General features: G+C 36.7%; 1 protein-coding gene across 10 annotated transcripts in view; it reads left to right on the forward strand.

Moving 5' to 3' along the window:
* The window catches only part of LOC113517711 (probable phospholipid-transporting ATPase IA), a 125,935-nt gene that overhangs the window by 62,024 nt on the left and 45,807 nt on the right, over nucleotides 1–18,104 (forward strand). For all 10 annotated transcript variants that reach the window (XM_052902750.1, XM_052902754.1, XM_052902756.1 and 7 more), the window contains one exon: nucleotides 16,104–16,233. In XM_052902750.1, the coding sequence (XP_052758710.1) occupies nucleotides 16,104–16,233 (130 nt within the window). The remainder of the gene's footprint in view (nucleotides 1–16,103; nucleotides 16,234–18,104) is intronic.

An 18,104-nucleotide genomic window follows, 5' to 3' on the forward strand; every position in this document is an offset into this window, starting at 1 on the left:
AATGCTCTCAATTTTAATAATTTTTAGTACCTGATAGTTACGAAATTTTGTTGCGTCCAGAAATTCTGTTACAACCAAAGATGGAAAAAAAAAATACTAATACTATTTTTTAAAATGGATGGCAATCGAATGGGAAACCCCGCTCGTGCTAACGGTATGTACCGGCGGGGCAACAGTGAAAATGTAAAGACCAGGTCAGTTAGCCCATTGTGATGAATACACCTGGAATTCAGCACCATAGTTTCCAGAAAGGACTACGTGGAGGTCGGCCAAGAGGAGTACATAGCTAGCAATTGAGCCCTCACTTTCTATTACTAACAACCCCCCCCCCCCCCCCCCTCCTAAAATACTACACTCGTCGAGTAATTGTGATTGTAATAAAATAGCCAAGAGCACGATATCAAAGGAACATCTTGCAGCTCCGTTTTTCACGATAAGCTGCAATTTGAAACGATAATGTTATGGCCTCTTTAATAAATATTCACCAGAAGCAGTTTTTTTTATACAACTTAGAATGGCAGACAAGCTGACGGTCCACCTGATGGAAACTGGTAACCGTCGCCTATAAAGATACATATAATAGTTCCCTGTATGCTCTAAACCAATGTTTTTCAAGCTTTTTTCATGACACGAGCTTCTTTCATAGTATGAAAAAATATTTCACGATCCCCGAAATAAATATGAAATAATGTATAATATATAATAATTTTCCATAAAACAGTTTTATGCATTTACATAATTAGGTTTCGGATAAATAAAGAATTAAGTACATATTTTTACATCGAATACATTTTTTTCACGCGTTGAAAAACGCTGCTCTAAACAAATAAATTTTTCCATTTTATTATATTAAGTAGTATAGATAAAACGTACCCGTAGTATAATATCTAATGCATGAATTGAATCACACAGTGGAACTAAAAGAATAAAAAAATACATATAATATAAAATTGCAGCCAGCTGTGCAAAGAGCGAACCGGTTCTTGACACGACAGACGTAGTACTCCCTGTGTTATATCTATAGATGAATAGGAACAAGAACTAAATGTGACTTAATATGGTTCTCTCTTCTTTATTGTCACGGTAATACTACAGTATTACCGTGAGACGAGCCTACTTCTCATTGATGCGCTCTGTAACGCGGCACTTTATTTGCCTTCTCGTTAGTACATTTAGGCAGCTATCTACGTGGGTACGTGGTAAATTACCACCGGCAATACTTTACAGGGCCGTGTGCGTGTGTATACAAGCTCGCTGTGAACTCATATTGTTTCAGAAATCATTTCTAATTCTTGGTATGGAGACAATGAAAAGGCATTGCCCGAATGATAATATGTACTGTGCATTTTATGGTGACCATGGCAATGTCTATATACAACAGATTCATTCATTCAAACACATTCTATCAGGTGGGCTGTTAGTTTTGTTGTGTTTGTATTTGTAATACAAAATGGAGGTCCTATGGTATGGTGCACATAGATAATTCCTAAAGATGATGCCAAATATGTTTAGATTATATTTTTTGATGGAGAAAAACATGCTCGCGTGACCATTTCGCTCATTCTTATTTAAAATAGCGCAATAAATAAAAAAAAAAATACTATATATTTTATCATCATCATGATTTCAGCAATTATCCGTCCACTACTGGACATAAGCCTTCCCCATAGACTGCCACAAAGAACGGTCCTGAGCCACCATCATCCACTGACTCCCTGCAATGCATTTCAGGTCATGACTTCGTCTAATGGGGGTCGATATTTTATACTTTCTTAAAAATAATTTCCAATAAAAAATAGGAGGTATTTTGAAAATATGCTATGGTAAAAATATTTCTTATCAGCCCAAAAATAGTGTTTACAAGTTTGTGAAACTGAGAAATTTTCACTTCTGATATGCAGACTTACGACTGTTTTTTTTTTTTTTATTGTACACCTGATCCATTTCAAATGCACCAACTTTTGAGTGATGATTAATTTATATGATCTCACTAACAATACAAAAATAATACCAGCCAGTAATATTCTAGACTTTGTATAAACATACTCAAAATAAACATGACTACTCTAATATACCTATTTAAATATAATAATGCTTTGATGTCATTTTAATTAATGTCACCGAGTCTAACTGTGAATATTCATAATTTTAGTCATACTGTGAAAATTTCAACGCACTTACCACAAATTTTTTGGACGAAAATAATTTGTCTGCTCCGTCCTTCTATTCTAGATTCTCTATTTTTTTTTATACAACTTAGAATGGCAAACAAGCTGACAGCCCACCTGATGGAAAGTGGTAACCGTCGCCCATAGACATGAACAGTACCATGGACAACAGAGTATACTGTTTCGCCTAGGATACCCCCCATGCGTTGCCATTCCTGAGGACTCAGGTGTTATTCCTCCGTACCCAGTAAATTCACGCCATATCCCACCCTTCAAGCCGAAACACAACTGCTTCACGGATGAAACACGATTCGGACAGGGGTACCCAAGCAATCGACTTTGTACAAAGTCTCCCTCTGGTTTCAAGTTTTGATAAGTAGAATTTTGTTCCCCAAAAACTGTCTAATAAAGTCTTCCCAGCGATTTTTATCCCGACAAAATTAATATGAACCGAATTCGGGATTAAAGTAATATATACTTGAGTAGGTATATTATTCAAGAAGTATCGAAATCATCTCAAAATCATTTTCTCCTTAACTGCAGTAGGTTGGCTGGAAGAGATCTCTTTCAGCAGTGGACAGTTAATAACTGAAATAAAAAAAGATCTGAAGTTTTACATCGTCTCTTTCCATCTACGCCTGGCTTGTTCCCCTATTTTGTCTGACCGACGACTCTTTAATTGCGTTTTGTACATTAGACGTTGGCCATGTGTATCGATTGCCTCTTCAATGCCATTCAAGGCTGGTGCAAGATGCATATTTAATGATTCACTGCCATCGCCTTGGCGTAATGATTATATATCATCATTTGCAATGCATTTCGTTGTGACCGCGATTCGACTCTTCTTAGCAATTCGTGTAAATACAGTAGGTATACACTTTTATATGGGAAGGGGGATTGTTAGTAAAAGGTAATTGTTGTTTCCAACTGTGTTTGCGTGACTGTGTTTCAGTTTGATGGCGTGAATTTACTGGGTACAGAGAAATAACACCTGAGTCCTCAGGAATGGAAATGCATGGGGGTATCATGGACGAAACAGTATACTCTGTTATGTCCATGGTACTGCTCATGTCTATAGGCGACGGTTACCACTTTCCATCAGGTGGGCCGTCAGCTTGTTTGACATTCCAAGTTGCATAAAAAAAGCGTTGAACAGCTTCGTTGCTAGCAACGTACCCTATCAGGTCGACCCCCACACGGTTCCCAGTATAACCATCGTGATTAATTCGAGGTGAATTCATCACGATGGGCTTTTCATCCTCTTGCTTGGCGACTTGCTTTTCATCCTCTCCTGTCATCCCTCACTTGCGCCCCGCCAATATACACCGACAAAATATGTGTATTACAGATGTTACATTAATAGGTTATTACGCCTCCATATTTTACCATAAATGGCGTGCAAATCTTCTTTTAATATAAAATATTAGTAAATTTCATATAGCTATTTAGACAAAATGTATTCAGATATTATTAAAGTGCTAACAGACGCCGCTTTACAAACTAGTTGTGTGTACGGTAAATGTGTAAAAAAGAATGTAATCGGTTGGAACAGACATGTCCGCGATGCATACAGGGAGGCCAATCTTAAATATCAAAAATGGATCTTTTATAATAAACCACAGTGCGGGCCTGTATATAAAGAAATGTGTTTAAGCAGGAAAATTTATAAAAGTAAATTACGATGGTGTCAAAATCATCAAGAGCAGATTAAAATGGATATCGTGGCTTCACATCACAGATCTAAGAAATTTAATAAATTCTGGAAATCAACAAATAACATCAATATAAGACCTGGTCTGCCTGCTCGTGTCGCGGACTGTAGCACACCTGAGATGATAGCAAATATGTTTAATAAACAATTTACAGTTGTTTCGCCATTGGGACCAGCGCAATCAACAATATACGCTGAATGCGATGGAAGTGAGGATCTGCTTCGTTTTTCTAGCGCTGAAGTGGCAAATGCCATTCGAATGATGAAGCGGGGTAGGTCTCCCGGATATGATGGACTCAGCATAGAACATCTCAAGTATGCCGGAGTGCATCTTCCGCGAGTTTTATCAATGTTCTTTTCCTTTTGCTTAAGTCATGCGTATTTACCCATCAAATTAATTAAAACGGTGGTTGTGCCAATTTTAAAAAATAAAACTGGTGATATCTCGGACTGTAACAATTATAGACCTATTTCACTGGCAACTGTTGTATCTAAGGTGTTGGACAGTTTGCTTGACTCATATTTGAACAAACATCTACATTTACATGATGCTCAGTTCGGTTTCCGTCCTGGGCTATCTACCGAATTGGCAGTTCTGAGTCTTAAGCATACTGTGCAGTACTATACAAGCAGACAAACGCCGGTATTTGCATGTTTTCTGGATCTTTCCAAGGCCTTTGATCTTGTGTCTTATGATATCCTCTGGGAAAAGCTTAAAGACAATAACGTATGTAGTAGACTTATTAATATATTGAAGTATTAGTATACCAATCAGGTAAACAACGTTCGGTGGGGCAATGCGCTTTCCGAGGAGTACAAGCTGGAATGCGGAGTGAGGCAAGGTGGTTTAACCTCGCCCAAGCTCTTCAATTTGTACATAAATGATCTGATTGTTGGACTCAGCAGTAGCCGTGTTGGATGTCACGTAGATAATGTCTGTGTCAACAACATTAGCTATGCTGATGACATGGTGCTGCTGACTCCAACGATTAGAGCCCTAAGACAGCTTATGTATATGTGTGAGACGTACTCAGCGAGTCATGGGCTAAAATACAATGTAAACAAGACAGAGTATTTGATATTTAAGGCCAACGGTAAATGTCCCACGCATGTGCCCGATATCCAATTACACGGAGCAAATATAAAAAGAGTGCATAAATTTAAATACCTAGGGCACTATGTTACTGATGACCTTAAAGATCAAACTGATGTCGCAAGGGAGCGTAGGGCATTGGCTGTTAGATGTAACATGTTGGCTCGCAGGTTTGCCCGTTGTAGTGAAGAAGTAAAAATCACACTCTTCAAAGCATACTGCCAAACATTCTACACGAGCAGTCTGTGGGTTAACTGCACACAGGCCTCACTCAGTGCCCTACGAATCCAGTACAATAATAGTTTTAGAGTGCTGTTGGGGCTGCCTCGCTTTTGTAGCGCTTCTAGCATGTTTGCTCAATCTCGCGTAGATGACTACTACGCTGTAAGGAGAAAGAGGACTGCATCATTGCTAAACAGGGTTAGGACAAGCACCAACAGCAAAAAGTAATAGGCGAGAAATATAACTCGCCTATAATTGGGCATTTCATTCAGATGCTGATCTAGTCGGCTGGGTCACATCTGGGTGAAATGCTTAATTAAATCAATTTGTTTTTCTTTTTTTTTTTTACTAACATAGTTTGTAAGAAAATTGTTACTAACAAAATTGGACCGCATTGTAGTCTGCATAATAAAGTATTATTATTATTATTATATATCACAATGTCTTAATTATAATAGATTACAGAAGAAAAAAAAAGAAAACCACTACATCAAAATTTGTCTTGTCTCTTGTCTCATGGGAATACAACGCAGTCATTTATCGTTTGTTTAATTTTTAAAACTATCTGACATATATTCATTTAGAGTGTAGTATGCTTTGTCAAATAGTATCTTCTTTAGTTCCTTCTTAAATAGATGCAAATGACTAATGTCTTTTATATATTGGGGCAATTTATTGTATACTTTCATTATACAATACATTATTCTATTATCATCCATTGAAAAATACTGTGGCATATAATTTATATATTTTTTAAAGTATACTTACGTGTACAATGTTTAATTTTGTAGATTTACCTTTCCAATTTATATTATAATGAACTAGGTGTTATCTTGCGGAAGTCTGTGTCACTGGTTATTCGAATAGAATTGTTTTATTCTGATATCTGGTATTTCTGGTATGTGTTTGACTGCCAACACTCGGAGAATTCAATTTATGTTATATCCAGAGGTTGCTTTCTTAACCCCAACTAATTACGGTCCCTTAACTACCAAATTATAATAGCCGTATTTTTTTTTTTGATGGGTGATAATGGTATGGTAACCCCGCCTCCGCTAACGGGATGCGCTGGCGGAGTACCAGTGAAGGGTGATAGATGAGAATGAAAACAGGCCAGTTAGCCCATCATGATGAATTCATCAGGAATTATTCATAGTTTCCAGGGGGAACCGCGAGGAGATCGACCCGGTTGGGTATATTGCTAGTAATGGGATTCTCAGTCTCCATGACTAACAATCCCTTTCCAAACAACCAGACCGACCTCCTCGCGGTTCCCCCTGGAAACTATCATGGTTAATTCCTGATGAATTCATCATGATGGTCTAACTGGCCTGTTTTCATTCTCATCTATCACCCTTCACTGGTGCTCCGTCAGCGAATCCCGTTAGCGCAGGCGGGGTTACCATACCATTTTCACCCATAAAAAAAAACACTTATGTTGTGTTTTGTGGGTTTCTATATTGGGTGTAGTATTTAAATGCTATTATTATAAACAACAGATTTATTATACGTATTAATTTTGTAAAAGCAAGCGATAGCAGACAGCGCAAATCTGACAGAACATTTGACATTTCGTGTTGAGGTGCGTTCCGAGCGTACGTAACACTCCCCCACGTTGTAACTTAAAGGTTCAATCTGTTTGTAGGTTTTCTGATTCTCGTACTTCGGCGAAGCACAACTGGTTGCTCGACACCACTCGGAGATGCCGGCGTAGCTACTGGTGCGAGCTGTGGCTGTGTCACATTCTCTGTAATAGAACCTGGAACAAATAAAGATTTTCTTTTCGAAACAGGCTTATTATTCTCCGTTCCTGTTTCATGGCAGGGTGAAGTTTCCAGTACAGGTGAGTCAGGTAAGTATTCTCTCCCATCAGGTGTATAATTCAATCTTCTTTCTTTTTCAGGTGATGATACAGATGTCGCAGCTGGCGTGGCTATCAACTTAGGTAAGTAAGGTAAGTATGTAACATCATTTCCTTGAGTACACATAGTTCTTCTTATCTGATCTATATGCCTTGTATGTATTTTTCCATCCACTTCCACATTGTAGTGTAGTTTTCCTTTCTTTTGTATTACTTTCCCAATTTTCCATTTATTACTGTCATAGAATCTAATCTGCACTCTGTCTCCTTCTCTATATATTTTATTAAATCCTTCTGTATTTTGTTTCATATTCATTTCTGTAGTTAGATCTCTTTTTACTAAGTCTATTTTTGTTCTATATAACCTTTTAAACATCATTTCCGCTGGACTTAATCCTGTAGTATTATTAGGAGTTTTTCTGTACATCATCAAAAATCTTGATAACTTTTCCATTAATGTGCCTTTCTCATGGATCATGCTTTTAATTTTATTTTTAAAAGTTTGTACATATCTTTCAGCCTGTCCATTTGTAGATGGATGAAACGGTGCTGTAAACTTGGACTGAATTCCATTTTCTTTCAGAAATGTCATCATTTCTTCTGAACGGAACTGTCTTCCATTATCTGATACTATAGTTATAGGTAGTCCAAATGTAGTAAATAAGTTTTTTAATATTTTAATAGTAGCTGTAGTTGTTATGGATGTAGTAGGTATTACTTCTAGCCATTTGGTGTATGCATCCACAACAATCAGAAAATATTGATCAAAAAATGGTCCTGCATAATCAATGTGAATTCTACTCCATGGTTCTTTTGGGTATTCCCAACTGTGTATAGGTATTTTTGTAGGATTTTTCTGTAATAAACAACATGGTTTACATTCATTTACCATTCTTTCTATATCTGCATCTATATTTTTCCACCAGACATAGCTTCTTGCTAGTGCCTTCATTTTTACAATACCAGTATGAGCTGTATGTAATTCTTGTAGAATTTCAGGTTGTAATTGTTTTGGAATGACTATTCTTATTCCATAGAAAATGCAGTTACTTTGTATAGAAAATTCATGTAGTCCTTTTGTATAATTTGTACTTGATTGAATATCCTGATATAATTTTTGTAATTCTAAATCTTTAGCTGTAGCTTCTTTAATTTTCTGGAATGTAACTGGTAGTACTGTAAGTTGATTCAAGTAGAATACATCATCATCTGTTAGTTGGTTATAGTTTACTGTAGGGTGTTCTAACCTTGAGAAATAATCTGCATTTGCATGTTCCGTAGACTTCCGTACTTTTATATTGTAGTCAAATCCAGCAAGAAAATTTGCATAGTGTAATAGTCTTACAGCGGTAGTTGTAGGCATAGGCTTTTCCGGATGAAGTATTCTTGCTAGTGGTTGATTGTCAATTATTAATGTAATCTTGCGTCCATAGCAATAATGAAAGAACTTTTTCAAACCCCATATCAATGCTGCTGCCTCTTTATCCAGCTGGCTGTAGCCTTTTTCTGCACTGGTAAGTGATCTCGATGCAAATGCTATCGGTCTCTCCTTATTATCTGGCATAATGTGTGACAACACTGCACCAAATCCAACAGGTGATGCATCAGTAGCTAATGTAATTGGTAAGTGTGTATGAAAGGGTGTAAGTACCTTTTCGCTACATATTTCCTTCTTTAATTCTTGAAATGAAGTTTCACATTCTTTTGACCATATAAATTTTATATTTTTCTGTAGAAGTGTATATAGAGGATTTAGTTTTGAAGCTAGATTAGGAATGAATTGTTGGTAATAATTAACCATTCCCAGAAATGTTCTTAATGTAGATACATCAGTGGGACGTGGACTATTCTTAATATCATTTACTTTTTCTTCAGTAGGATGCAAGCCGTTCTCATTTATTTTATGTCCCAAGTATGTAATAGATTTCTTCAAGAATTGACATTTATTTTTATTTAAATGTAGTCCACACTCTTTTAACTTTTGAAAGATAGTTTGTATTCTTTTTAATAATTCTATGTATGTCTGTCCTTGAATAGCTATATCATCGAAGAAACAGGCTGTACCTGGTAGTCCCTGGAGGGTCTGATCCATGTATCTTTGCCATTGATTTGGAGCGATTTTGACACCAAACATTAGTCTATTGACTTTAAATGTACCTTTGCATGTGCTGATGGCTTGCATTTCAGCTGTGGCTGGGTCAGTTTTCATGTGTAAATATGCCTGATTTATATCCAAGGTACAGAAATATCTACCACCACTTAGTTTGGAGAAAACTTCTTCCACTCTTGGGATTGGGTACTTATCATCAAGTAAATTTTTATTTAATGTGGCTCTGTAATCAGCACACAACCGTACACTGCCATTCTGCTTCACGACTGGTACTACAGGCGTTCCCCATTGTGAATATGTAACTTTCTCTAATATCCCAGCCTTCTCTAATCGATCAATTTCGTTTTCAACTTTTTCTTTTAGTGCAAACGGTACTGGTCTTGCCTTGATGAAAATTGGTGTAACATTTTCTTTTAAGCTGAATTTCACTGTGTAGTTCCTTATTTCTCCAATTTCTTCTGAAAATATCTCTCTATATTGATCTATTAATTTTTCTAAATTTTTCTTGTATTGTTCTTCAGTTATATCATTTCTCCCTATCTCTATTTTATTTATTTCCAAACGTACTCCTAATTTTCTTAACCATTCTCTTCCCACTACTGGGTCGACTTTCCTATTAAGAACAAATAATCTTCCTGTAATTTTCTTATTTTTGTATTGTATTTTTATGTTACAAATTCCTATTGGGTTTATAATTTCACCAGTATAAGTTCTCAATTTTATTTTTGAATTTTCTAGTTTTAAATCACTGAAATATTTATTATAATATTCTGTAGAACAGGTGGTGACTGCGGCTCCTGTATCCAATTCCCATGTATGTCTCTCTTTGCTATGTAATTGTAATGTAATTTTAAACTTTTCATCCTTTTCGCTGTTTTCTATTTTATGTATTTCATAAATTTCATCTTGACTTGAATATTCTTCATCTTCAATTGTTGTAATTTGTTTTTGTGACTTAAAGCAAACTGATTGGATGTGTCCTTTTCGGTTGCACTTTTTACAATATAATTTATTCTTCAAATAACATTTATTTGCCTTGTGGTTTGATTTTCCACATCTATAACAGCTGCCTTTCGTACCTGTATTTTTGTAAATTTTTGGTATAGGTTTTTGTGAAATTTTATTAATATTGGGCATATGAACATCTGGCCCCATTTGTTGGGTTTCACTTTTGGATGTTTCGATTGCCATTGCAATCCTTATTATTTCATCAAATGATGTTTGTGATGATTCTTGTAATAACCTTTCTTTAATTTCTGAACTGCGAAGACCTCGTATGAATTGTACACGTAAATGTGTATCAAATGTTGTAGATTTACATGAATTGCAGATAAAATTGCATTTTCCTCCTATTTCCTTTAGTCCCGCTACGTAGTTAGCGATAGATTCATTTTCATTTTGAATCCTTAAACAGAATTTGTGTTGTTGAGCAACTTCTCCTGGTTCTGGTGCAATATGGTTCTTTAATATCTCAACAAGTTGTTCATATGTTTTATTTTCCAGTGTATCTGGAGCAGTAATATTTTTGAAGACTTGGTAATATTTAGCACCAATACAATTTAAGAAGATTTGCAACTTTGTAACAGGGCTTGTAACCCCTTTAAGATTAATATAATTGTTCAATCTTTGTATGTATGATCCAAAAGATTCGTGGAGTTCATCATAAGGTTGTAAAACAATACCACTTACTGTGTTATTACTTGTAGTTTGCTGTTGCTGCATAAACATGGTTTGCATCTGCGCTTGTTGGTTCTGCACCGTACGTAGTGTCTCGGCGAGTGACGACATAAGTTGCGTAAATTGTACTTCCATTGTAATGGATACAGGAATTTGTGAAGCGGGCTATCATCACAGGGAAAGGAGCCCCTGGATTGGAAGGAAGGGTATGTATGTAGGAACAATTGGGTTATTGAACACGTGGCTGTCCCGCCATTTCACTTTAGGTGTACCGATTAATGCTGCTGTACCAGTTAATCTTCGATCCTCGTCGCCAGTCTGTTGTGTTTTGTGGGTTTCTATATTGGGTGTAGTATTTAAATGCTATTATTATAAACAACAGATTTATTATACGTATTAATTTTGTAAAAGCAAGCGATAGCAGACAGCGCAAATCTGACAGAACATTTGACATTTCGTGTTGAGGTGCGTTCCGAGCGTACGTAACAACTTATCTTTCACATTACCAATCTATACTATGTATATTTTTAACCTAAGATGAGCAGTGTACTATTATTGATGGTATACCGGTAATTGTATACTATTAAATTATGTAGGTAAATATTAGATTCATATATATTTCTGACGGCATCGTACTCAGTTCATGTACCTAGTTAAATTATTCAATGCCAAAGTAAAATAACTTGTGGGCAGAGAGGTATTGATTAGTATAATTTAAGATGTTATGTCACAAAAACAACTATAAATTTGTTATTAAGTATCGGAATATTACACGAGCGTAGGAAGAAAACGGATTGTTAGTAATGGGGACTAGTGGCCCCATTGCTAGCAATGTACCCTATCAAGTCGATCTCCATATGGTTCCTTCTGGAAATCATCTTACTTTTTTTTTATATTATTATTATTTTAAGGGATTTTACCTTCTTCAGGTGAATCAGCCCTATCGTACCCTGAAATGAGTTCTCAAATAAAACTTTATCTACTTTTCCTAGACACGGAAGGAGAAGAATTAATGGGCATCAATAATTTACAGAGATGTTCAAAAATTTCTGGTTTAGGTTCAGCTAATATCTTAGTTAATTCTGTATGAATTTTTTACTATAGGCCAAATAACCTGCTTTTATCCGCACGTGTCATCGCTCACTGGTGCCCTACCAGCGTATACCGATAGCGCAGGTGGGGTTACCACTCCATTATCGTACATAAAAACACTCACATAAGAGCGTAGTACACATACAAGTTGTAATCTGTTGAAACCTGTATCGCGTAACATATGTACATACAAAATAAAGATGTCGTCCAATTAAGAACGCCCTTTTTACATGACTACCCAAAAATGGAGTGTAACGTTATCAAGGTTTACTGGTACGCCAACGAATTTGCGCACGGGTAAACGGAAAGATAAATTAGTATATTAGTACCAGAGGGACACTATATAAAAGTCGATTGCTTGGGTACCTCTGTCCCATTCGTGTTTCTACCGTGAAGCAGTTGTGCTTGCATGGCTGTGTTTCGGTTTGAAGGGTGGGATATGGCGTGAATTTACTGGTTACAGAGGAATAACACCTGAGTCCTCAGGAATGGCATCGCATATGGGGTATCATGAGCGAAACAGTACACTCTGTTATGTCCATGGTACTGCTCATGTCTATAGGCGACGGTTACCATTTTCCATCAGGTGGGCCGTCAGATTGTTTGCCATTCTAAATTGTATAAAAAAAAGGTTTGTAGAAGATTGTAGTTTTTATGAACAAGGGGGCAACTGTCTGAACAGATTTGTATGTATGGTTACATCGTTAAAATCCTTATAAATTTTGTGAAAATAGTTTTTGCCAGGGTCTCATAAAAATATACTTACAATAGCTTTTTTTCTGTGTATCCCAGCTAAGACTGCCATATTAAATTAATTTTGAAAGTAGATACCAGATAATAAAGCGTACAACGGATCTGATTTAGAAGTTGTATTTTCTAAACTAATCAATAAAATCAAGAATTTGGCTTCCTTTAATTAATTTATTATTTTTGAGAGAAGCTTACACTTATAAATAGATAGATAGATAATTTATTTACATTACTTACAGCACATAAATTACAATAAAACATGCACATAATACACAGTAAAAGAGATAAGAGAATTAAAAAAAAAGCAACAAAAAAAAAAAAACAAAAAGCAAAATATATAAACAAATAAAAATTATAGTAACTTAAAAATCAAATATACTACCTATATATGACAATAAGCCAATTATAAGCTACCACATTTACTTAAAGAAAATTGAATTAATTACAGCAATTTAATTAAGTAATTGAAGTAGTTAAAGTTCTATATCGAGATTTCAAGTACATTGAAGCTACTGACTTTTAGAGGTCATCGAAATCCTCACCCTAATAACTTTTTATCGTCACGCTACAAAGAACAGAACTCTCCATATAAAAAGAGTATATATAGCCTACATTTACAGCACTGATCAGACGGCTTCTTATGTTACTCTGACTATGAAAATTATTATTCACGTAATATTTTTCTTTCCTCACTAGTGGGGAAGAATTGTTAGTACCTAATAGGGATTAAAGATTTTTTGTGTAATCTGTGCCGTAGAATGGGCCATCCTTTCTTTTCCGTGAGTGTCGGATGAGACAACTAAAAGAACGCTACGACTCATGCCTCGAAAATTAAGGTCGAGGGATGGGTAGCATTGTCCCTCTTAGAACATCACTGAAGTCTAACTGCGATCACCATCCTGCCTACCAAGCGTGCCAACGCATTGATTGTAACACTGCCTCTCCCTAATTGGAAAGTCTATGTTCAAGTCCATGTGATGATTGGTTTCCAAGTGCTAATCCCGGAAACTGTAGTGTTTAATTCTTAGTGAATTAATCATGGTTGACTGACCTGACTTCATCGTCATCTATCATCCCTTACTAGTACTAGGTCATCGTATACCTATGGTTGGCGCAAGCGAGCCTACCATACTGGTCATTCTATTTTTATCTTATTAAAAGAGAACTTCGTCATCACACGGACGGAATAACAGGAAAATGTATGCGAGCGAAAATATTCAGATGCTGCACTGCTATGTTTGCGATTCTTAAAATACTAAGGACGTCACGAATTCGAGATGCACGCTAAGTATTGTTGATTATTTCGGTTCGCGAGCGACCGGATTCGTCATTTGCAGTCGGTGATAATTTTTTTAAACGACTTAAAATGGAATGGTAGCCCCACCTGCACTAAAGTTTATACTGACAAGTTATCAGTAAATGATAGGCGGAGCGATAGGCGATAGGATAGGATGGATAAAAAGTCCACCTTACATGAATCGTAATAAGATTTACTTTACATAACTTATGTTAGGCTTTTTTTTTATGAATGTGTATGAAATGCTAACCCCGCTTTGATATCGGTATAGATGATAGGTGTTGGAAGTAGGTCATTGTGCTAATCGTGATTAATTTCACATTATTAAATTTAGGTTACCACTTAAACACGACGGATCACACAAATTTTTTGCGGTGCTATTAATAGCGTATAGTACGAAATATGACGACTGGCAACCGGCCTTCGAGCGGACCACCTCCAGAGAACAGGAGTTGTCTGCTCGGAGGACGACTTACTCGCAGTCCCCAGTCGTCCAATCTTAAACTATGCTCCTCAAAGAATTGTATTGCGTCCCAATTAATACAGTACAATTCGTCGTAAAACGCATCCCGCCACCCGTACGACGTCAACAGTGAGGACGGATTTTGGGGGGAAAGTGATTGTTAGTAATGGAGACTGAGAATTCCATTGCTAGCAATATACCCAACCAGGTCGACCTCCTCGCGGTTCTCCCTGGAAACTATCATGGTTAATTCCTGATGAATTCATCATGGTGGGCTAACTAGCCTGTTTTCATTCTCATTTATCACCCTTCACTGGTGCTCCGCAAGCGTATACCGTTAGCGCAGGCGGGGTTACCATACCATTTTCGATCCATCAAAAAAAAACAGTGAGGACGGGATCCCTTAAACACCTAAAAAAACCATGATAGTTTCTGGAGAGAACCGCGTGGAGTTCGACCTAATAAGTTATATATTGCTAGCAATGGAACTGTTAGAACCCATTACTAATAATCCCTTCACCCCCCCCCCCCGTAATATTAACGAACTAGAAAGTTTCCTATTTTGATCCGTCTACAATGACGATTTTAATTCCCTAAGTCAGTTGATGGCACGACGAATCCACCAGGAATCAATCACAATGATTTCCTTGGGGACAGCGTGGAGGTCAACCTCACAGGCTGTATTGCTTAGCAGTGGGATCATTAGTGACTGTTACTAACAATCGGTTTCCGGTCAGACTCACTATTCAATTTACTATTGAAACTCATCAGCCAATCGATTGTAGCGGTGATTGTAACACCTGTGTTCTAATGAAGGCTACGATCGTCACGGTGTCATTTGGTCAACGGATCAAAATTATAAAACAAATTTTGATGATTTTCTGTAGCTGAATAAGGAACTCGTACAGTAAAATGTTTTTTTTTTTTTTTATTTTAAACTTTCGCGTGTTTTTTTAAGCTGTCTTCCCAATTCGCCTACATTGTGCGAAATTAAACTACTTTTATTACTTATTTTTGCAATTAATAAAGCTTCTAATTTTAACTCGACCAAAATTGCTGTTCACTGACTTCCGAAAAAGAGGAGATTATCAATTCGGTTGTGTTTTTTATCTTTGTCATCTCATATCTCCGTTATTTATAAACCGATTTGGATTATTCTAATTTTTCATAATTTTTTTATCAATGTCGATTCAATAGTTTAGTTTTAAAATCAAAATAACTGGTTTTACCGCGAATGAAGTTGGGATTTTTTTTTGTGGAACAAAATTCTAATTATTTTTGCCCAAGTTACAGCGGCTCGGCTACTGTAACGAAATTGCACGTCGCTTCCGATGCACACGACTGCGTACTTTTTGAATTGAAAGTGTTGCTACAAAAAAGCCATAGTTTCAATTGTGACCAAACTAAATTCTATTTCAATTCGACGGCATCGTTTAGCCGATCTCAAAAAAGAAAAGTTTTTCATTTCGCCTTTATTTGTACTATGTATTACTCAATACTGATTTTGATGATTCTTTCAAAGTTTTGATAAAATTCATGATTTCACAAATTTAATCATAACTATAGTGTATTTAAAAAAAATATCGAAGGGTGGCAACGAAGCATACGATCTACCTGATGGAAGTTATTTACCTAATCCAAATTTTTGTCGTTACCCAGATGAGGACGAGGCGACCACGTCCGGCGTGACCGACGGCGCGCCATGCGACCAGCAGAACCGGGTCATCTTCATGAACAGCCAGCAGCCGATCAAGTTCGTCTCCAACAGAATATCCACCGCCAAATACAGGTGAGACCATACTTTTTTTATGCAACATGGAATAACAAGCTGACGGCCCACCTTATGGAGAGTGATTACCATCGATTATAATAAAATATATTCAAGTAAAATTAAATAAGGACTGTTCAGAAATTATAAACATATATTTGTATTATTATATGTATCACATCTCCATATTTAGAACTAACAGAATTTTCATCGTCTCTCCCACCAAATTGTTTATAATTACTCTCCATCCAAAGGTTGCCTGGAAGAGATCGCTCTTAGCCATAAGCTCGCCCATTGTTTTCTCATTGTGATTATTTCTTGTAATTGTTTGTATCTATAATAAGTTTACTATTGTAATCTTTTGGAGGAAACAATAAAGAGTATCTATCTATCTTTTAATTTACCGCCCAGTTCGGAATGCACTTTCAGGTGTGTAGAATGGGCAAGAAACTCAGCTGTCATTGTAGACATGAACGTCACAGAATTCTTCCCATGGTAACCCTCACACTTTTTTTTAATAGATGATAATGGAATGGTTACTCCGCCTGCGCTATTGGTATACACTGGCGGGGCACCAGTGAAGGATGATAGATGATGATGAAGCAGGTCAGTGGACCACTCGTAACGAATTCAACAATAAATCAATCACGTTGGTTTCCAGAGGGAACCGCGTGGAGGTCGACCTGATAGGGTACATAGCAATGGGATTACCAATCTCCATAACTAAAAATCCCTTCTCACCCCACCCTCACGCGTTATCATTCCTGACGCCTATGGTGCTATGCCATCGTTATGCGCCTTGACACAGCTGCTTCACGAACGGCAGAAACACGAGTGGAATAAGAAATAACAATAGAAATGAATTTTATTGGTGCGCGAGGAATATAAAAATAATACATGAAACATGTCGTGTCCTGAATTCCAAACTTGTATGTGATCTCGACAACCATTTTCAAATTTATAACATGACATGGACCGGATAGTTATGTTTCCTGTTACACTACCGTAACTAATTCTCCACCATACCAGAGGGAGACTTTGTACAAAAGTCGTTTGCTTGGGTACCTCTGTCCTATTCGTGTTTCTACCGTGAAGCAGTTGTGTTTGCATGGCTGTTTCGGTTTGAAGGGTGAGATATGGCAGTGAATTTACAGGGTACAGAGGAATAACACCTGTATGTGAATAAATTATAAAATAATATAATAAAATTGTAACTATACGATGTTTTTTCCGGTATCATGCAAAAACAACTGCACCACATTGGATGCGGTTTTCACAGTTTGATTTCTAAAAGTCCATCTTAAAATCTGGCTTGTGTTTTATCTCGATACGTCATCTAAAATGGGTTTATTGAATTCGTTCCTATAGTATTCTGCATCTAAAATCCACGCGTACAAAGTAACAGGCAAAATGCTAGTTATTCACTATACTGAACTATTTCCTGATCGTTGGTTACACTGTCCACGCTGGAAGAAAGGATTTTTGTAACATTAGTGACCCCATTGCGATCAATATGAGTCAGATCGACCTCCACGCGGTTTCCCTGGAAATAGTCGTAAAAACAGAGACCGTTAATTTCACCACTAAAATAACCGTCCATGCTTTTGTGCAATGGTAGTCATTATCTGGTAAATATACACATATTTACATAGACGAACGTTAAAAAGCGATAACAGAATTGGTAAAATGGATTCCGATCTGGTCGTAAAATGAACAAATTGTTGCCGATAACAATGTTAATTTGACCCGTTTTAAATTTCCTACATTATGGTTTTGTATGCACATATTCTAGCCGTGTAGGTTCCGGCATAGAATGAGCTACTCCTTCCTTTCCCGTGGGTGTCGTATAGGTCGACTAAGGGAGCTTATTATGGTCGAGGGATGGACAGCAG

The sequence above is a fragment of the Galleria mellonella genome, unplaced genomic scaffold (genome assembly GCF_026898425.1).
Source record: "Galleria mellonella isolate WM207_F2 unplaced genomic scaffold, CSIRO_AGI_GalMel_v1 utg96, whole genome shotgun sequence".
NCBI classification, from domain to species: Eukaryota; Metazoa; Arthropoda; class Insecta; order Lepidoptera; family Pyralidae; genus Galleria; species Galleria mellonella.